This window comes from Anopheles stephensi, chromosome 3 (genome assembly GCF_013141755.1).
Source record: "Anopheles stephensi strain Indian chromosome 3, UCI_ANSTEP_V1.0, whole genome shotgun sequence".
Taxonomy (NCBI): Eukaryota; Metazoa; Arthropoda; class Insecta; order Diptera; family Culicidae; genus Anopheles; species Anopheles stephensi.
In genome coordinates, this window is record NC_050203.1 from 56,676,043 (window position 1) to 56,698,521 (window position 22,479).

General features: G+C 44.7%; 1 protein-coding gene across 11 annotated transcripts in view; it reads left to right on the forward strand.

Moving 5' to 3' along the window:
* Nucleotides 1-22,479, forward strand: part of LOC118508807 (aryl hydrocarbon receptor nuclear translocator homolog) — a 207,278-nt gene that overhangs the window by 141,768 nt on the left and 43,031 nt on the right. For all 11 annotated transcript variants that reach the window (XM_036048543.1, XM_036048538.1, XM_036048542.1 and 8 more), the window contains one exon: nt 2,010-2,170. In XM_036048543.1, the coding sequence (XP_035904436.1) occupies nt 2,010-2,170 (161 nt within the window). The remainder of the gene's footprint in view (nt 1-2,009; nt 2,171-22,479) is intronic.

A 22,479-nucleotide genomic window follows, 5' to 3' on the forward strand; every position in this document is an offset into this window, starting at 1 on the left:
GCGACCTGCTTGCTCGAGGACGGTGCACGATGATGCTACTACGACCACCGTGTGACGAGTAGACTTTGTAAGCCCCGGGATTGGATTTCAACACACGGGAAATGAACGGCCCACTTCTAGAGCTGGCCCGTTTGTAAAATTTACAAATATGCTAAGGCGTGCTCTCTCGGTGGCTAGCCCGCGTGGTACACGAACGTTTTTTTAAGCGATATAATGCATATTAAACACTTACCGCGAATCGATAAAGAAACAAATTTTACCGCCCAAGATGCGACCATCGGAGGGGCCAAACCGTACGGCAAGACCTCGAGACCCCATTAGACTAATGGTTGCAAATAAAATGCCATTTTCCGTATAATGCACCGCGGAAGGCGACGTGGTGGCGTTTTGGTGGTTGGGCAAATGCTTCCACAGCCTTCGTTCCGGTGGTGAAAGATTTTTTTCGAGAACTTGCCGTAGTCAGTGTATCATAAACCATTACGCACACATAACCATTACCATATGCGGGTCAATAAAATCGTATGGCGCAAAAAAAAGAGCAGGCCTATCTCTCCGGAGATAGCTGGAACTTTAACTTTGAGGACTCCGTTTTCTCTTGCACATCTTATGACAAATTTTTAAAACCCTCCAGTACAGACAACAACTCTTCAAATGTAAATGTTCTAATGATTTTACTGCTTCAAAGATGTGGAGATCCTACTTTGAACCCTTTGCGATGAACCATTCCGGAGACATTGACTTTCTCTTCCAAGCGAACCATCGTAAATGGCAACCAAATCCTTCGCGTATCGTTCGCCCTACCCCGAGCGCTCGGTCGACAGATATTTTTCGCTCATTTTCAATAACTCCAGCGTATCGCGTAACCCATAAAGAAAGATAAAGTAAAATAACAATAATAATAATTGTTACGATTATTACGATACATTGCGGTCTTTTTGATATCGATTTTCTTTTCCCCGTATCCGCCGGTGCTTGGCACACTTGGCCTTTTCCATGGTGAGCCACCCCCGTCAGAAGGTTGCACTGTCTGTGGGCCAAAACCCCTGTTCCATTTTCATCATCATCGCATCATCAGTGAGGCGCGCACACACCATTTCGTTCCGTACGGTTTCTGTGCGCTTACGAATCGAAAGACAGCTGCAGGATTTTCGAATCCTTTTTCGAGCGACGAGGGTTGTGTCTGATTGCGTTCGTCTTTTCCGACCAGCAACATTCCCGGTGCTTCCCTGAAGAGCGTAAAAATTTGAACCTTTTTACTCGGGCGAAGCGTTTGGGGTTCGGCTTGGTTGGGAGATCCGTTCGCCGTTCGCCAGCTATTACTTCATAATAATTCAACATTTTATGAGCAAGAACGAGCAGAACTTGCCGCGCCCATCGTTCAGGATTTTTTTTTTTTGGGGATATGAAAGTGTTTTACTTGCGATTTCATACCGGGATAACGATTGCTGTTGTATTCGTTCGTTCAATTGTGGTGCTCACAATCGTTTCTTACCTTCGGATGTCGGATGATCGAGAAACTTTCAAACAAATTGTTCACTTCCAAGCGAGTGGGGTCTCTGGAAGTTCGTAATCTGATTAAGATTATCTTAAACGCTGCTGCACTTTAATTCCCTTAGGGTGCAAGTTAAGACAATCGGCTCCCTCTCCAGCTTATTTCGTATGCAGTTTTACATACCGAACAAATTGCGCTCTGGGCTCTGGGCTGCAGTTCGGGTGCACCATTAACCAAGGAACTACCGGAATTAAGTGACCTCACATTATTATCCTCGAGCGCGATGTATCATTAGCATGTCATTTGCTTTGTTCTGGCAACAGTTTTTGGACTCTACGACTAGCTCAATGAACATTCGCTTCATCCAATGCAATCATTTTCTTATTTTCTGCACTAACTCCTCCAGAATGAAATATCTTTTCCATCCTTTTCCTCCAAACGGAAAGTCTCCCCCACACGCCTCAGCTTAAAGCGTTTTGGTAACACCAGCCATCTATTTTATTATCACCTTTTGCAGTAGGGAAAACCATTGCGAGATCGAGCGGCGGAGGCGAAACAAAATGACTGCCTACATCACGGAGCTGTCGGACATGGTGCCGACCTGCAGTGCCCTGGCGCGGAAACCGGACAAGCTGACGATCCTGCGGATGGCCGTCGCGCACATGAAGGCATTAAGAGGTAAGTTTTGATGAGCTCTCGCAGCGCTTCATTTTCGGTGTTGTTCTATTGCATTTCGTGTGATTTTTACCTGGCCCCAAAATAAGAAAGCCTTGCGTTGGTTGGTGGCTTTTTCATCAAACAAAAGTTTGAAAGTAATTTCCCATTGCAAGGTCGTAAAATTTTTATTCCTCCCGAGCAAATGATTTCCATGCAGCAGAAAACTCGTGGCCATAAAACTTTGGTGCGGTTTGGATTAGCTAGGCTAGAAAGAAAAGCAAATTACACGCTTAGAATAGTTATGATTCCCGGGCGGATGTTTTCATATTGTCTGGGAGTTTTATTGCCTTTCCTGTGTACCGTAGACGAATGTTATTAAGTATTTTTTCCTTTAATGTGAAATCTTTATCGCTTTAAATTTAATCAGTTTTGGAGGAATTCTCAATAGCAAATATCTCATTCGTCCATTTCGTGGAATGCTTTTTATGGATACTACCGATACGAGTGTTTCGAATTTTCCAACGTCATTACTCTCCACCAAGAACTATTTTATTTTGTTGGAGGAACAATTTGGAGTTCCACGGCTATAGGGAAAAAACAGCGATGAAGCCAGTTAAAAAAAGCGGACGGCAAAATTCCTTCCCGAATTGTTCCTCGCTTGAACTCTGAAGCAAAAAAACGCGAGAAACAGACGACAATGCTGACCTCGTGAAGCAAAAAGGGTCATCCTTCAAGCTCTAGGCACACCGTGGCACTAAAGAATGGATAATTTATTCAAATAATTAGCCAAGAATTTATAACTAGGAGACCGACATTCCTCCACTGCTCACAACTTTCACGACCTAGCAAGTGAGATGAGCCCCCTTTTTTGTCCTTCCTTAGTCTTACAATTCCCCCCCAGGCGGAAGGCAAACGAAACTAGCACCACCCGTGGCCCGGGTTGGGAGACAACTGCGAGGTGACCTCGGCGAACTCTTTTCTAATTATTATCGTTATCTCTATACCAGTTAAAATAATAATGACTTCTGGATCACTTTCAAAGCCGAACGCGCAAGGACCAACCACGGTACCGGGAGACATTAAAATGTCCGATCCGAATGGCACAACTTTTGCTTCGATCATAATAATTCAATCAATTGACAAGGTGCGCTCGAACGAAGTTCCTGCAGGCAGGACGATAATTAAAGAAACGGTCGCCGCCGCTGTCTACGGGCGAGCTGAGCTGGATTCGGCCCTTGTTTAACTTACGTCCATAAATACGGCTTAGATAACGAGCTATCGGTATACGTTTTCGTATAAAGATGTAGCGATAATTTTTAATCGACTAACTAGAGCTAAACTGGCACTTCTGACCGATTGCGTTGCTGCTGGGAAACGTCTTACTCGGCCGAGAACGGAGCAATAAAGCAGGTTAAAGGTGTTGTTCGGTGGTCGTCCAAGCGCGCTGTGCCAACACGAAGTAGAAGCGTAACAATCAGGTTTGCCCGTCGGCAAAAGAGATTAATTGCTCGATGTAAATCATTATGAAAAATGTCCGATTTTTATCACATTTTTCACCAACGAAAAAATAAGTAGTCCGTTCAGACGTACGGACAGATATTTTCGGACAAAAAAAGGGTTGAGTTCTCAAGAACTAGGGACCTAGGGTTTCAAGACAGTATTATCGGACTCTAAAGAAAAGCATTGGAGGTCTAGTGTCTAGATTTGAATTTATGAAGAATTTTATCACTCTCAACTAAGAATTTAATCAAAAAAATTAGTTGCACAGCTAAGTCCAAACTACAACAGTTCAACAGACATATTTGGACTTGTCTTCATACATCCGAACGCGCTAAAGCTCCCCAAATCTACAAATATTCAATTGGAGTATTTAAAAATGTATTTAATGGACAGTTAGTCACGTCCTTTACGCGCCCGACCACACCGAAGTACGAAACGTATAAAACTCAAACCCTTCCAACGGGTTCCCCACCGACTCCACATCCTAGAACAGTCATTTGGCAAGCAATAAAATGTCTTCTGACCATAGCCGACAGGATCGTTCATTTCCTTTTTACGAAGCAGCAGCAGCAGTTTCCGTGATATCCCCGCATACACGTGATCTGGTTTGTTGTTGTTGCTGCTGCACACCCATCTCCGTTTTCGGCCACGCACCAAAACACACACACGAGACTTTTCGGCGGGATGGGATGGGATATGATGTGGTGCGTTGCCACCGACCGCCTGACCGAGCATGGGTCAGAAATAATGTCACTCGGACGTCCATATATTTGAATCTAATTCGATTAGTTAATCCCCTGCGGAACAATATCCCAGTGCAGGCCGGCACCAGGACGGGCGTGCGGTGAATAAACCGCCCGGACCCGCCGGACGATGGTCATCGGCGTCAACGCCAAAATGGGAGAGGTTAAATCAACTTTCGCCCAAAATGACCATGGCTTGTGTTTCCACCAGAGCCTCATCCTTGCCATACCCCTGTTTCTCCAGACTGTTACAACTTGGAGTTGGAGTGAGCGTAGCGGTGAAAGTGAAAAGAAAGACATCCAGTAGAACTGCGTGAATGTCCTTCCGGAAGCAGCACACAGTGCGCTCATTGACGTCGAACTTCGTGTCCTCGTGTCCTGGTAATTCTTTCTACTTTAATGATTAAACTCTACCACCCCCTCAAGAAGTAGGGGAGGTGGGTAGCAGGGGACATCAAGAAGGACAGTGTAGAAGATTCCAGTACAAACGCGTCCCCTTATACTTGCTGGTTCTTGAACACGCGGAAATAAACCTTCCATTTCCGTTGTGTGTGTCTGTGTGTGTGTGTTCGTTTCCGCGTCATATTGAAAGTAGAAAGACAAACCGCCAGCGACAATGATACTGTTTTACTTTTACTTCCTTTCAGTCCGCGGGTGTTGTATTGTCTGCTGTCTCTTCTATTAGCCCCTGTTATTCCGCTGCTCCTAGCCATCCCACGACTCAGCCAAACGCGAGAAAGTCATCCTTTCTGTGCGCGGTATGCGTTCCAACAGCGAAAAAAAGTAAATGTGCTTCCTTGCTCAAGGGAAAATCATTAAACCAGTTAATTGCTTTCGGACCAACGTTTATTTATGGTGTTATCCCGAATTCAATTTCCTGCCGCAACGTAACCCAAACCCGAAGCACAAAATGGCCGATCTGGTGTATTCTTGTTTTGTTGTTGGTAGCTCAGTTACATGGCAGACCAACTACCACGGTCACATACGGAGTGCTAAATTATGTGTGAGTCCATGTGTGTGTGTGTGTTTGTGTGTGTGTGTGGAAGCAAAAATTCGGCGCTCAAACAAAGTAGAACAAACAATTCATCAATCTTAACCCAGATGACCGAACGGGAAACCCCTCCACTTGATGGCAGGAGGAGAATGAAGGACTTTCCATCGCTAATCATTACAACAAAATCGCAGGAATGGTGGTTCTTGATGAGAGGACAGGGCAAAGCTATCTTTACTCGCTCAAAGTTGAACGGGAAATGAAAAATTCAGCAGGGCGCGAGTTGTGCCTTCGTTAATGTTTTTCCCCAGGCAGATCCATTACATTGATTGTGTTCTGTGTGTGTGTGGCTTAGAGGATGGCCAGTGAACTCCAAAAAGAGAAATGTCATGCATGTAAAGTTTCGCACCGGTGTCGGATATGTTTACCGGTTATTCAATCTGTCCGTTGGCAAACGTTACGCTGTTGTGGGGCAAGCTAGCCGTAGGACCTTGTTGGACGGCTCAAGGAATATCGCAAGAGCATTTTCTTGGGGCTAGCCGAAAAGCATGACAATATACATTCGCGGCGAGCATCCCATCCACATGACAAAACCCATAACACTAACGAGCTAAGCAAAATGAACCACCTTTACCTTTCTGTACGGTGACCAACTCCTCCGACTCCGAAAAGCAAAGCACGATCGTCCTGCGACGTTGCAGGACGACAACGACAAACACAGAAGAAAACAGGAAAATGAAACAAAAATAAACGGTATCATTAGATGTGTACCATTAAAGGTTCCGAGGTAGCTTCATTTATCATAATTTTATTTCTATCTTCCACCACTGTTAAACCATTTCGTGTCCAGGCCGTTGTCCTTTTCCCCTGCCTCGCCGTTGTTACTGCTTCTCCTATCCATCCCCCTGATATGGGATGTCTCTTTAAGAAAAAATGTCCTTGCAGGAAAAACTTTCTGAAAAACATTCAATTTTGAACAGCATTTCGTTGAGAGATATTGATTTGTTCAAGCTTATTGATTTGATAGATTTGTTCAATATTTCTTATAGCCTTCAAATACACCTCCTCTCGAGGATTTAGCTCTATTAAAGCTGTTGTAAGAAATATTCCCCTTCCCCAGCTGGTTCACCTTTGCCGCATAAAGTCTTCAAACGAACTGGGTATTTTGCTACAGCGTGAACAGTGGAAATGAATCGTTAGGACACCGAGGTGTCTCGTAGCCATCTTCTCCATCTTCACCATAGTTTGGTGCCAAATGGTGCCATTTTTCGTACCGTTTGGATGACAATCCTTACTCTTCCTTCTCTCCTGCTCCCCAGACAAAAATACTTGGCCGATGAAAAATGCCAACCGGTCCCGAATGCGGAAGAGGAAAAACGGAAGAAAATGGTGAAAAAAAAATAATAAAAATATCTTTGCCTTCCATACACCCCCACGCTTACACGGGTCATGATTTATGACGGTTTGCGAATGGTAAAACGGATGGTAGAGGACGGAATTAAAGTGGAAAGTCTGCACAAAGTCGCTCCAGCAGGAAAGATAAAACCCCGGGGAAAGCTAGGTTAGGGTGACGGTGTAGGTAAGGTGCAAAATAGACTTTCCAAATGTCCTGCGATTGCGTTAAAGGACAGGCAGTGGAACTATTTGTGAAGCCAAGAGGCCAACCGGTACGAAAGGTATGCAGAGAAAACCATGAAATACCTGCATGTTTGAGAATTTTAGTTAATTTAGGGAATGATGCGAATAAAAATAGTTTGCATCCTTTTTTAGCGAATTTATTTCAAGTCCTTCCCCCAGTTATATTGAAGGTTTTTTTGTCTAACATATTCCAAATGGATCTCATTTATTTATTTTTATTCCAAAATACACTTCAGATAACAAACCATACGAAAAACGGTTTGTGTTTAGCACGCCACTTGACCGGGTAAAGATTTTATCTGCCTTATGGCGATTATCCACCCTGGAAACGATGTGGACCACCCAATCGGGTTTGACCACCAGACGCATCCCAAAACCGAATGAGATGTTATCGGTTCCGGTCATCGATCCCTCAAACTACAACAGGAAGGATGCGTATGGTGAAGGTAGCAAGCCGCACATTACGATAGCCATTACGCTGACCATTTAAACCATCTGGGGCAGATGATGGCGGTGAACCTAAAATGGTTGGAAAGGAGGGACTGGGATCTGGGGTGGGTTAAATCATCCGTTTTCGGGTTGATCCTTTTTTTTAGACTTCTCCTCAGGAGCAATTGGATAGTCATATGTGCAAAATTATGATACCATTTCGTTATTGAACGGTCGGAAAACTAATCGTTCAAGATTTTTTGAGTGAAGGTAGTGAAGTTTGTTCAGGAGGCGTGTTCTTGATAAAGTAAGCACAAAATTTTGGGAATTTGTGTTATAGTCAGTGGGAATAAATCTCAAAGAAAAAAAAGAAACTCAAAATATCTGTCGCGAGGGACGAAGCAGGAACGAACTGTGCTCTCTGTACTCCTCCGAGACAGGGACTCCAAACTCCATGTCCAAAAATAACTAATAACTTGACAGGAAGATGCACGAAGGATTTTGACTCCTTTTGGTGTGAAAGGACAACGGATCAGTCGCTATTAATTACTGGCTCTAGCTGTGCGGTGATCTCATCTTAATTTCGGTACATCATTAGAGTCGAGAGGCTCCGATTTGCTGGTCATGTCATGAGAACGGCCCCGGACGACCTATTTCATTAAGTATTTTTGGGCGGTCCGCAGATGCACTACGCTTAAACCAGAATGAGTGATGATGGTGATACGTCCTTCAGAAAAAAAACCCAAGCCTTTGGGATTGTTAGACCAAGAGGACTTAAAGACTTTGAAGCGGTTATAGCGCCTATTGAGCGACAATCATCGGACACCGTGAATGTCTTAAAATAAATCCTCCCGATTTGAGCTCCTTCTGAGTCGGACTATGGCCGCGACTGAAGATAGTGAGGCTTCACCAGATTCGGTCGCATTTGAAGAGTCTTCGACTTTGTCTAGAATTTGCAAGATTTTGTTAAACGCAAGGGAGTTGTAATCGGTCATCAACAATTGCCTGATTATACCCATTTTCTTTACTCAATTGTAGCTCTTCTCCTGCTTAGGCGATAGATCCTCTAAATTAACTTAAAACTGTACCTAAAAGGTATGGTATAAAATAAATTAAGAATGGTTCTGTGAGTCTTTAGAATCAAGTGTCTTGGTTGCGAAAGCAATCTATATCACCATTTTACTTTACTTTATTATGTACCTACTTTATTACGACCAGGTATTCTTTTTTATACATCATACTTCACATCAAGTCTGAGACCGGACGTGCACGAATTGAAGAGCTTAACTTTTCATGCACATTTATGAAAACACGTCCCAAAAGCCCGAACTTACTTCGGTAGAATGCGTCCTAAATTGATCCCTGTCTGATGCTACTCCGTCCCATTCCACCCACTCAAAAAATGGGAAAAGAATTTTCATGATGAAATCCTTCATTTTCCTACCATTTCTTTTGAAGAAAAACTCTTCATGTTGGCGAATGACACCAGTGCCAGGAATTCAGGGACGCGAATCTTCAAAGCGCAGCACCAAAGTGCATTAGCTGACACTCACACTGCAACAGACAGTGATGCAAACGTAACACAATGCTCATACGGTTCCCATTTTTTAACAAACGAATTCACCGAATGAAATGCATATCGGGGCAATAACATCGTAAGGAATTCGTAAAAAGAAACTTCGCACATATTCCCTTGTTTGGACGATTTCAAGAGTTTTGCTACTACTTCTGTTACTTGGGTACGGGTTTTCACGGGCGCTCGGCTCTTTTCTAGCTCGGTACGATGTGAAAATGGTGGAGGCTATGAAAGTAGACAACAGAAAACCAAGCAAAAAAAACATAAAAGAAAAGCAGATGAACTTCAACAAAGAACCGTGGTGTGCTACCTACCCTTTTGTGTTGATAGCTACATAAATTTTTCTGTCTGGCTTTAGTATACCGACACCCGAAAACACCGGGAACAAGTGAACAAGCTCGAACCAAAAATTTCATTCTGTTTTACGACGGTGGTGTTTTGAAGTGGCCGCATCCTGACGGGGTGAGAAAAAAAAGTAAGGAAAGGAATAAAAATGTGTTTGTGCTTCTTCAATGCTAATGCTGTACAATGCCATTTCACCTATCCGTTGGTATGCAACATTTGAGTTTCTAGTGAAGAATGAAACTGCTTTGTTTTAAGGCCCGAAAAAAAGACAAGACAAATGGTGAAATTCCATCTAAAAGTTTTATTACAATGTTGATAAATTTATTGACTGTAACCTTTAAACTAAGGCCCCTGAGTAATACCATCTTTGCAATGGATTAACCCTCCCTTACTTGAGAATAAATTAAAAATGTTTCCTTCTGCAAGTGAACGAGTAGCGATAGCGAAAAACAAAAACTTTCAAATTTAGTCCCAGAAAATCCCACCCCTCACACACACACACACACCTTCCCAAACGATTTTCCACCTGTTTGTGTAGGTTACGGGTAACGGCAGCAAACCCGGTGCAATTGCATTTCGTATGCATCTTGTGTGCAAAAGTGCAGCCCACCCTCCCGACACCAATGGGTGCCCAATCGTTCCCCCGCCCCCCTCCATTTTCCCTACCACCGCTTTCCATCCCTCCATGCATTGGAGGCGGTGCCAACGGGACACCGTCCACTACCGAGCGCACTGAGCTGCAGTTTGGTGAGCCACCGAATGAAATTATTAGGAAATGCAGCTGCCTCTACACTAGTGAACAACAACACAGACGGCCGGCCCGGTTCGGCAGACAGGCAGGCGAGCGGACCGCTGTCTAATTAAAAACAATGGGCATTATAATTTTTTTTCCCTCCATACCGGACAGCCGCACGGTTCTTGCGTTCTGCCCGGTTTCGCAATGGAAAACGCTTTCATTTCCCACTTCGTGACAGATACGGTTTTATCAGAGAAATCAAATCGGCGGCCAACCCAGAGGTTGTTGATGCAGTCAGACGCGTACAGACGAAGAGATCCAGGGGAGGGGGGGGAACAGGGGGAAAAGCGGCCAAGGCGAATGGAATTGAGTTTGGCAAATGCGGTTAAAAAGAGAAAACAAGCTTGCTAATAATAATAAAAGTAATAATAATGATAAAACCTCCCCGATATCACCTCACACTCTCTCTCTCTCTCGCTCACTCGTCGGCTCACCGTCTGCACAGGTGGCAAGAATCAGCATTCGATTAAAAGGGCTTTCTCATATTTTAGTAGCGGTCAACTGGACGCACCAACGGGGTGGAAAATGGAACAGGGGGAAAAACGGGGTGGAAAAATGATATCAAACGATATGCCCTCCCGGTCGCACGCAAACACTGGGCGGCCAAATACTACTCACTGCACTGCAGAAAATGCATCAAAACGCAAGGCAACCGCCCCGGTTTGGGCTCTAGTTAATTTATTCTTTAATCCATAATTTATTTACCACACTCGAGTGGACGAAAACGTGGTAGAGAGTGAGGGAGAAAGAGTGAGCCATCCGTGAGAGAGAGAAGAAGGTATCACCCGAATTGCAAACGATTTTTTCTTGGTTTAGTTTGTTTGTGAACAACAGTAAGGAAAACAAAAGTAAGTGAAAAATACTGCCACTGTCAGCCACGATTGATGTGTTTTCTTATTTCAAATGTGCCGCGCATGGGGTTTTTTTTTTATTTCCATGAATAGTTTAATTCACTTTATGACTGGGAAAATGCAAAAAAAAAATCCAGATGCACTCACTGAGGAAAGTCCGGTAAAGTACATGCACATAAACACGTTGACAGTCACGCACAGCCGATAAGCAGGGCAGTAAAAACTGATCTTGCTGGTCTTTAAGCTGAATGCAACCGCAGGATGCATAACAACTTAATCCTGGAGGTACGAAAACTACGATTTTCCCACTACTATTAACCTCATAAAAGGCTTCAGTTGTTGAAATAGCGAGTCGCAAATCTTACTTGTGAAAACCCTAATTATTTGCTCCCTGCGGGTCATTTAGTGATCCATTTGCGAAGGACCATTTAGAAAAACAGGATTCGTAAAACAAGACTTCAAGAAGTTTGAGGTCCAAAGCCAGGGACTAATAAGTGCAGTAGTAAAGCATGGTGGAAAAAATGTTTAGCAGCATTATTAACCCACCCCTGACAGCTAGGTTCTTGAGAGAACATAAAACCTAGCTCCTAGCTGTATGTCCCGGGCAAACGGAAATGGTTCAAACACAGCACAGCGGGAAGGCTGGTGAGCAATAACGAGCACACATCGGTGCGGCGGCCCATAGCTCAAACGAATCGTGGCATCTCTCTTCCTTCAATCAGAAAATGGTCAATTCCACACATTCAAGCAGTGCATGTGCGCTTATGCAAATCTAAAGTCACCCACCCACCGCTTCCCCCAAAAAAGGGGGGTGGTGGGGTGGCAAGAGGGCGGGTTGAGCTGTTTTATTACCACCAACGCTACCACCAGCAACACCCAACACATTCTACGAATTTTAAAACTACTTCGTACGGCACCATTGCAGTTGCATGCCCAGCGTTGTTGGAGGTGGAGGGGTTCTGCCACATTTTCTGCCCATTCCACTGACACACTCAGAATCAAAGCAATGGAGCAAACCCAAGCTCCGTTGGTTGGTTCTCGGTCGCCTACTTCGAAGCGTGTAACTGGTTCACTGCATTTATGGCTTCTTCCGCTCGCCGGACACCGAATGACAAATGCTGGTTAGCTATTAGAAGCAACAAACAGAAATTCGCCCGAAAAGAGCGGATCAAGAAAAACAACAACTACCACCGCGAGTACTTCCGAGAATTCCCCAACGTTCGCGTGGGGGAAAAGTGCACACAAAAAAAAAAGGTTGGTTAAAACATACTCGCTGGGGGAGCACGAAAATTAGAACGATGCAAAAACGGCTTGACAAATGGGGACATTGAAATGGTTAAATGGTGCCACACACACACAATGTAAAGCCAGCGCAACACCGGCAAGGAGCCGGTGTTGCACACAGGAAACACTAAGCATGAGTTAGTGCACCCGGTTCGCTTAAGTAGCGTTAGAACAGTTTGTCACTCGTTTGATTTGTATAGTTCCCGACGGCATGAATTCATCGGTAATTGCGGACTGCAGAGAACGATGCACTGATTTGGTGGTTTAATTCCACAATTGCTGGTCTACATGATCTTTATTGATCCTTAAAATATGACGTTCTTGCTTTGTATGTTTATAAGTATTTAAGGATAATGCGAGACCCCACAGCCCTGATACCGATTAAATGCAGCAATACTGTGTTACAATGTTTGCCACTTTCGGCACATCAGCTCCTCAGCTCGGGAATGAGGTTTGCAACGTGAGCCGCGCGAAAAAAAGGCTAATGAAACCAGTGAGCGCGATATGCGATCGTTCCTCAGCGGGCACTTCAGCGAGAGACTGGAGTAGTTGTTGCCGATGGTGCACAACAACAAAATGTAAGCCCGTCATAAACGGGGGCATCGAAAGCAGCTGCTTTGCGCCGTTTCGGACAGTAGTAAAATGGCAGTCGTCACATCCAATGGTCCCAACTAGTCGTCAACCGTGAATGTGTGCAAGCAAGCTAAGCTGTAAACAGCTTTATGAGCCCTCCGGGGTCGGGGAATCGATTTAAATGTGTGCTGCCAGTTTCAAGCCCGCACTGCCGGGGGTTTTGGTTGCTGCTACCCATTCCAAAAAGGAAATAAGATGTTGCGTTGCGTGAAGTTCCGTTTCGGAGACGCTGTTTTTTTATTTTGAACGCTCATTCTGTACTTTGTTTTCTACAGTCAACTCGTTTATCGCATTGTTTTTATTTTGAGTTTCTTTCTTTTTTTTGCACCGGAGCAGCCTTAGTGCCATGGACTCTTGATCATCTTTGTATCACGCATTACACTTATTGGGAGAGAAAAAACCCGAACACCAAACCTCCGGTTTCGGTCAGGATCGGGGAAGCGGAAACGAAGCCTAAGTGGAAGTGCGCAAATTTCGGTAGCCAAGAAAATTTGCATAATAGTTTTAATGGTCTCGGTAATTTATCCGATCCCTCAGGCCCTCGCCGGGCGTGAGATGGGAACGGGGTACCTGCTGGTAGGTTGGTGCCGGGTGTTGATGTCGCATTCTTCGCGGGAAATATACATTTGCCCAACCCCTGGCGCTGGACATGCTTGGCTACTGGAAGAGATTAAGGCCTACAGCTGGGAGGGCTTGTAGCACCCTCTCCGTGTGTGTGTGCGCGCGCGCGCGATATTCGTTAGTGCGCTTACTTTGGCACCGTTTTCGCGGGCCAGAAACTCCACTTTCCCGCTGAGTTTTTGAAATCAACGAATGACCAACCATCAATCAACGTCTGGTTTGAAGTTGGTACAGGTTGGTACGAGTTCCCAGCGGGGTGGAGTGTACGGTGGGAACGGGGTGGGAAAGATTAGCCGACGTGGTGCCGCGGGGAGCTTGTCGTCCGGAGGGTTTTGGGTCACTGTTAGGAGACGTTTGTTAATTAGGTGGTTTGAAGTAAGCAGTTTTTAATGGGTTTAGGTAGAGGGCTTCCAGGGTGAGAGAAAAAGGCCCACATTAACATTCTGAGGGACTGGAATAAAAAAAAAGGGACTCGTTGCAGAATGAGTCTAGATTCTTGAAGTTTAGTAAAGAACTAAGAGCAAGATAAATTTTTGTTGAGCTCTGAATAACACCAACTGAACTGAATTAGGCTCTTTTGGGCGAGCCTGTGTCCGAGGCGACAACGGCGCCGGTCGTCACACGGTCGAACCGAAGTTCAAATCCTAGCTATCTCCCCCCCCCCCCCCACACCCCCCTTACGCAGGGCTGAATATCCCGTTACGGGTAGAACCAAGTCACAGAAAACCAGAAATGGCAGGTTGAGACTTTTCGAGGTTGGTAGTGCCAAGGAAGACAGAGACCACGAAGACTGAGAAAAACTAGGCACATGAGCTTTGCAGCTTATTTATTTAAATTAATTACTGCATCAAACTATTTATTCCTCAACGTTCCATACTTCAAACCATCCAACTAATCCATTTTTCTCTCTCTCTCTCGTTTTAGGTATGTCCTGTAAAACTACTTATTTCTTACCCCAAATTGTTGATCCGCCATTGGTAAGCCAACTGCTTAAACCTTCTCTTTATCGGTCCGCATACGCAAATCACAGATTTGCCTACCAATCAGCCAAACGTGGAAGCGTGCTGGAAATTGTAGAATTTTCATTTTCACGCATATTTGTAATATCTAAAAAGCATCGCCCCATAAACCCACTACCACAGGAGGCATCGTAAAGCACGAGATTAAGTGTCGCAGATACTATTGCGCCATAAAGTGTGGACTTTTCCTACCCAACGCTACTCTTACCGGCGAGCCATTAGGTCGATTGTTCTCTGTTCACGAGACTCACGATGTGCACATATCCATCTTTGCGTCGACATAACTTCAGACGAATGAATGACGTCGTTTGCTTTCCTTCCAGTTTTTGCTTTTGTTTGCTTCGCCAAACCAGCCTTCGAAACGACACAGTTTGTACTTTGTTGGTCAAGCGAAAAAGCTAAAATTGAACCAAATTTGCCTATGACCTCATTTCGCTAAAACCCTCCCAAACAGAATTCGAAAACAAAGAAACAATAATCTCCTTAGAAATGGTTGCCCGGTTTCGGAGTTTGAGTGATTGTGTATATGATGTGTGTGGAGTTACGGATGGATTTTTTTTTGTATGTCTACCAGCAAGTTACTTCATACTGAACCTTTCCGTTGTTCCGTTCCTAGACGAACGCGCTCCCCCGTGTGTGCACATTTTAGCTCTCGCCTTCCAACTAAACCGACGACTTCAAATTTATCCCCCGAACAATCTTCGCTCGAAGTGTTTGTCGCTTGTCGCCACTCGCTCGCTGCATCAGTTTTCGCAGGGAGGATATAATTGAATTTGATTATTTGCATAAATCTGAATTTCTAATTTCCACACTGCCGCAGCAGCAGCAGCAGCAGCATTCGGGTTGACGGTATTTGAAGTGGCATTCGCAGGCAACATCGCCAGCAACCGCCGTCATAATCAGTACGCTACTCGCTGCTCGTTAGGTAAATAATCCAACGAAACTAAATCAGTTCTTTACTCGACTCAAAGTACAGAGGGAGGAAGAGAGAGAGCGAACTAGAAGTGTGTTGTGTTTTTGTGTGTGGTTTTATGAGGAAGCGACAAAAAACCCAACGGAAGGCATAAGGAAGAACCCTACATTTCCTATCCTACCACTGTGACTAGTCACCAGCAGATGAAGTAGCAATACTTGAGATGAGTCTTGAGAGCTGCGTCTTTTTTTTTAATTTACCCAGCATCCCTGCAGTTTGCCTTTTTTTTGTTGGCGTCTCTCTACTCAGCATCACTCAAAGTTTGTCGCCAATTTTACAAATTAAATAGCAACACAGCAATATTGGTGTGCATAAACATGAAAACCGGCAGTCATATTTTGTCCTTAGCAGCTAAAAATCAGCAAACCAGCAAAAAAAAATGGCGCGTTCCAACGTACCAGAGCAGAATATTTGATCCCGCTCCGTAACGTCAACGCTCATTGCTTATGCTAAGAGACTGCAAAAGATACTCGCTGACAGCTAAAAATTGGTCCCGGTACTGTCAATAAAATCTTCGCAAACAGACGTTCCACCAACTCTCCGGTGTTGTGCATTTGTTTTATTTGCTCCCGAACCCGACCCGACGGGTCTTCGTCTTGCGCAAGAAAGATTAGCTCCCTTTTCGTGCTGGCAGTCTGGAGGGGGAAACCGAACCGAAATCACGACAGCATGATGATTGTTTATGATCTGATCATTTGTTTTGTGACGAGATAAAATTGGATTAAATTTGCATAACTCATTTGCCGTTCGGGATTTTTCCGTTCTGCCAGCCGGCACCCGCAGCGCTGCTACTACGTTCCGTTGACAGTCAGTGTTTTCTTGCGCACAGTTGATGCCGTTGATGAGGATAAGGTTGTTGATGCTGATGAGATGAGCCCCCCCCCTGCCCGTTCGCCGGTCCCGTGCGGCTGCACACAGAATCTGAATCGTCACACTCGCTGCCTTGTCGACAGCAAGGATCGGTAGCTGACGTTTAATAAAAGAACGGATACACCAATCCGGAGGGCAGGGCCAAGCATCCTTGCCGACAGAACTCGTGTGGACCCGGACGATGGGACGGATTGGAAAATGACTCAATTGTTATCATTCCGACCGATTTTAAGTGATTCCTGGCATCATCACCGGATGCGTTGTGGTTCTTTTGCTCCGGTCTGGTTCGAACGAGTCTCGGACTAGTTTCCTTTTTGCCAACCGATGCCGATTGCTCCGGTCTCTGTCGGGGTTTCTAGTTTTCTATCTACTTTACATTCCGCTTTTTTTTGTGTTGCTCCTCTTACCGCCCGAAGGAGTCCAAAACCCATGCGTGCATGCACAATTGATGAAATGAGATTGAATGTTTAAACGTTTGTTCCACTTTAGTAGCTCCCAAAGGATGCCTGTGAGGACCTTCGGTAGTGAAATGTTTCAATCAACCTACAGTATGAGGAGTATATCGTATTGTCTGGAGTAGGATAGATGCTCTTCGAACATCTTGACAGTAGGGCGTTTGTTTTCAACTTTTAAATAAGACTTTAAGAACTGGAACTCTTCAGGATTAAAAGGATTGAAACAAGTACAATATAAAATATAGTAGAAGTTTATCAGAAAGAGAAGAAATGTACCTCAAGGAATGTGTAGTACTCTGCTGGTTTAAAGTTTTTTTTTCCAAAACCTCCTTTCCTGGGAAATCATTTAAGGAGTTCATAGCAAAAGCTGTCATCCAGTCATTTCCATTCCATTGCATTGCATCGTTTTACCCTCCATGCTCCATTTTGACAAGCCCCGGACATTACCGGTCCGATGCACCGGGACGTGCCAGGAGCTACTAGTCGCCCACCCTTTCAGGGTGCGCACGTTCTTGCAGACAGCTTCGCTTCTCGGTAAGCGATTTTCTTATCCCGTTTTCCCATTTTCCATTCACTACCCTCTGCTCAGCCATCTCCCATCTCCCAGCCGGTAGTATAGCTGATCCTTGTGATTTCTTTTACCTCGCCCACCCATGAGAGCATAAATTATATGGCAGAAGTCATCGAATCTTTCATTCCCGCCCGTTCGGCGACCCCCTGTTCCATTCCCAAGAAAAATCTTGCCCGTGCGCTTCGGTTTTTTTTTATTGAGAAAACCCATCCCATCCGAGTGTGCGAGTGCTTTCGGTCCATTTATCAAGAAGTGATAGGAATTTGCTTGCCCGCCCTGCCCACACCAGTTTTCCCCATTTGGAAACTGTTCCACCACCAGGCGATTCTTTTCAATTTCCCTTTCCGATCGCAACACGACGACGGTTGCTTTGCCGATTGGAAAGCGCAAGGAGTTCCAACGATATGCGTCTCCGTGCTTCTATCCAACCGGGGTTCGTCCGGGTCCTACCGACCGCCCAAACGGAGTGTGAAATTGTTTAAATATTTACCATACTCCGGCGGCGAAAGTCGAAATGATTTGCCATTTTCCGTTTAAAGTGCCTAAGCGTACCTGATGGTTAAACCGAGTCTGAGTCCTGGTACATCTGCAAATGGGTGAGGATGCCTACTGAAAATACCTTCGTTCGATTGATTCACCGTACGGTCATGAAGGTGGATGTGAAGGATCGGTACTGAATGCTGGGAACATTCTTAAAATGGAGCTTAGATTTATGGGCGTCATCCACGGCGGCATGGAGCAATCGCGGCTCGTGTCTACGCGTCTAGTAATGGGACTTGTAGTGTAATAAATATTGCGTCCCCCAATCGAATGTCTTTACAAAATTGTTTATTCTGACCTGTGGAGGGTAGAAACTCATTCAAAATTAATAAAAGCTATGTCAAAAGAGGCCACAATATACTCAATTTTCTTGAAAAAAAAAATCCTTCAAACTACATTTTTCGTGCGGCAAAACTAAAACTTTCCCATGCTCACAATTCCCACCGGCGAGTTCTCATGCCATTGTGCATCTACCAGAAAATCACCGATTTGTCACATCATGGATACAGCACCACACCCCGTTCCACCAAGCAAATGATACGTGAAAAAGATTGCTTTCCCGACCCGGCGATTGATCGCATGCAGAGCTGATGAAGATGATGATGACGGCAACGGTAGAGCAATCGACTGCACATAAATCATGCCGCAGTTTCCCATACTTAACCCGCCGTCAAGTACTGCTTCTCGCGGCATGGCGGGCTGAGATATAAAGATCCCCAGCTCCCCATGACGATGTTCCGATGTTGGTGTTTAATGTTTGATGTGTCTTGATATTGTGTGTGTGTGTGTGTGTGTGTGTGTGTTTCCCTCACCATCTTTCTGCCTCTTGCTTCGTGCATCGATGCCCATTCATTCCGCATCATTACGTCTTCATTATTTCATAATTTTCACGCGTTTTTCCACGCGGCAAAGCACCGGTGGCGATGGCGGCAGCAGAAATTAACACATTAGCGACTAATTGAGCATCTTGCACGCGGTGGTACCTTGCCGTCGTATTACCACCGGCTAAAGCGCTACCGTTTTTTCGGCTTTCGGCCAACTCCCTTCCCATACTCCACTCCGTCCCTGTTATCGTTATGGCAAGCAAATAAGCATACATCGGCCCCGGTGGAAAGCTTGCTGCGTTAGAGTTAGGTGTTAGCACTTATACGATCGCACATTAGTGCATCAAAATCTTCACCACTCTTTTGCCTAGCGTACACAGCGGCAAGGCTCACAACGGTAAAAGGGAGTCAGAGGCAGTTATAATCGCAGCTAGCAGGCAAACTGCTAATAAAATATAAAAACAAACCCACATCGGCCAACACTTACCACGTACTGTTCCGCTTGCTCCCTCGGTTCTCGTTTCACTGTCACCGTCGAGGTATCGGGTGACGAAAAAACCGATTAATTTTAACGCTGATTGTATACGCTCGTTGGTGGGGTTTTTTGTGTTTAATGATTCTTTTTTGAATATTTTTGGGTCCATGTTTTCGGTACCCAACTAGCGCTTATTTCACGCCAACTCGCGCTATTCAATCCGGCTAGAGTGAGCGATAAATAGGAGACCCCGAAAAAAGCAGTAGACACCGAGGAGACCCTCTAGTCCTCGATTTAGTGAGGACTCCTTCTGTGTGTAGCTTAGCGAGTTGGGTGGGTGTATTGATGGGAGTTGGGTGGGAAATGTCTTTGATTTTGATGGAAATTATAATATCTTTCGGCTGTAGAAATAGTACACACCTTCTCACGGCTCGTCCCCGACCCGGCGTTTGGTGTCGTTCAGTAGTATGCCCCCGAACTGTCAAACGTCCTATGGAAGTTGCACTGTGAGGCTTTATGAGAGTTCTCCAGCCGCGATACCCGCGAAGAGGTCTGTTCTGACGGCTGGTTTCAATTGTTGTTAACCATCAAATTGTTTGTGATTTTTAGTCCAGCGAGCAAAAGAGCTTTGTCCTTTTTGTGCTCAATGTTTAGTCTAATTTTCATGACTTTCCCGCACCGCAGCAGACTAACAAACATTGAAGCCATCCGACAACCAACCGACCGACACCAATTTTGCCTCAATTAATTAAAGCCCTTTCTAATTACGATCGTTCAATCACTGAGCAATTAAATGGGAAAATCGCTACGTCATGGCAAAAACCGTACGGCCGTTGTTACCGTACCTTCTTGCGTTCTGCTTTGTTCTGGAGTTTGGGAACAGCACGGGAGGATGGCAGACCAATCCCCATCCACTCTTTACCAGGTGAACAGTGAAAGCAAACATTTTTTTTAACCTGCAGTAACTCCCACCAACAACAAACAGTATCATCGTTCTGCGCTAACGAATTAAATTAAATTACCAATTAATGAGTAACATTTTGAAAGGTGTAGGGATCGATATCTTTGGCGGGAAGGCCACAAACAATAGAGGGGATACACCGGTACGGGTACGGTATTTTTCGCCGTTAAGTTCCCTTCGAATGGTTTGTAGTTCGTTTGTGTCGAGTTTAATACACAATTTGATTGGCAGTTTGAATTGAATAAAATGGGACCCGAAATTGGGACCGAGTGTTTTGAAAGTGAAAAGTGTGCTTTGTGGTAGCACTTTTTGGTGTCATTTCAGTGTCGAGCAACTTCATTGGAGATGTTGAGTGGTTAGAAATAGAGAGGCACATCAAGGGTTTTAGACCAGATGCTATCTTTTGGAGAGTAAGACGACAATGGCTAATAGGGACAGATACCGGTCATCCAATAGTATGGTACGTCAGTCAAATTTAGCAGAGACTGAAGAAATAAACTTGAGATTTATCGTTGAAAATCTTGGGTCTTGGAGGGGTTCAGAGTAACTCTCTGAGCAATGAATATATCTTGGACAATATGGGCACTGGTGAGGCGCACCGGTGCCCTCCCCGTACGCAGGGCTGACTACTTTAATACGGGTGGAATCAAGTCACAGAAAGCCAGAAATGGCAGGCCGGGACCTTTGGAGGTTATAGCGCTATGGAAAAAGAAGGAGAACAATAGGGACACTGTTATACAAAATTCGCTGTCCACGTCTAGGACATAACCCTTCATGTAACAATCACTCAGAATGATCAGGATTAGGCCAACATCTTTCCAAGGGTGAACGATTTGTTGATCAAAGAAATCCTCAACTGACTTCCTTAACGACTAATAGCTTTTTTGAGAAGATATCATTCGGAGAACGTTATCAGGACGGCCTGAAAATGTCCTTTTTTGATAATTCCATACATTGTAAAACATTATCCATTCATTATGAGCCCAAGGTGGAAGAGCAACTGATCTTCAAGGTCCAGAAAGGCAAACATTCATTTGTATGACAGCTACTGTTGCTAATGTCCTAGCTAACTGCTCAAGGGCTTCCGTTCAAAATTAGTCTATATTTTGATACAGACATTATTAAAGAAAAATTTGAATTAAAAAAACTAACTTTCAAGTAAACAATATTTTAAAATTGTTCTAAATCAACCTTACAACTAACGACTATTAAATTTCTGTGTGTTTAGCTGCCCAACGAATAAAAAACATCATATCTCAGCTAACTGCGCCATGTAGTTTACACTGGCCGGTGCTCGGTTCGGGTGGTATTATTTCAATAAATCATAAATTTAGCATTTAATGATCGTAAGCGATATACACCAACGTCCTAGCCCTCTGTGTGTGTGTGTGTCCGGTTATATGATGTTATGATGCTCAGCTGGGATTATTTTTCTGCGCCACCAAGCACCGCCCAGGAAACGGTCGAAAATCCACCCGGCACACACAAACAAACACGCGCACTTAAATCATCCACACACACACATAGCGGCGCGTCCGGCGCCGTCTCGGGTAAAGGTGTACACCGACCATCTTTTGCCGGATGATGATGAAGTGAAACCAGCCAACCACCAATCTCCCGGGAACGGACGCTAATGGATGTGAAGGAGGGAGGACCCAGGGAAAAAGGTGCATGCATTGGTCACTTCTTGCGCTGGAATGGTTTTTAAGTACCCCCAGCTCGGCACGCAAACGATTTATATCCACTTGCATTTTTGTACACAACAGCGTGTGTGTGTGTGTGTGTGCATAGTGGCGTTCCCTGCACATCGCATTTGTCCGTCCTGCTCCTCTTGTTCCTTCCAACCGGGACCAAAATCCGTTCGTTACGAGACGTTATTTTCTTCGGTCTCATTATTTTACATCTTTATTTTCCAAGTTTTTACCTCTTTTTAAGTGGCATTTTTAATTTATTTGTTGAGTTTTACTACTACTACTCCCCCGTCACCCCTACGTGTCTTCTTCAGCTGCGCCTGCCGGTTCGTTTCCGAATCATCCTTCAGCTTATCTTTGGTTCGGGAAGGATTTTATTACAGTATGTTTTAGCAAACCCTTTTATTGCCCTGCACTGTGACTAATTCGTTGACGAGTCAAGTGTGTGCACTCTTCTTTTACGACCCAAGCTTTCCTCAACGCGCTCGAGATGTCTTGCATTGCATTTTAACAGTGGAAGGGTTCTTATATTTTTATTATCTTT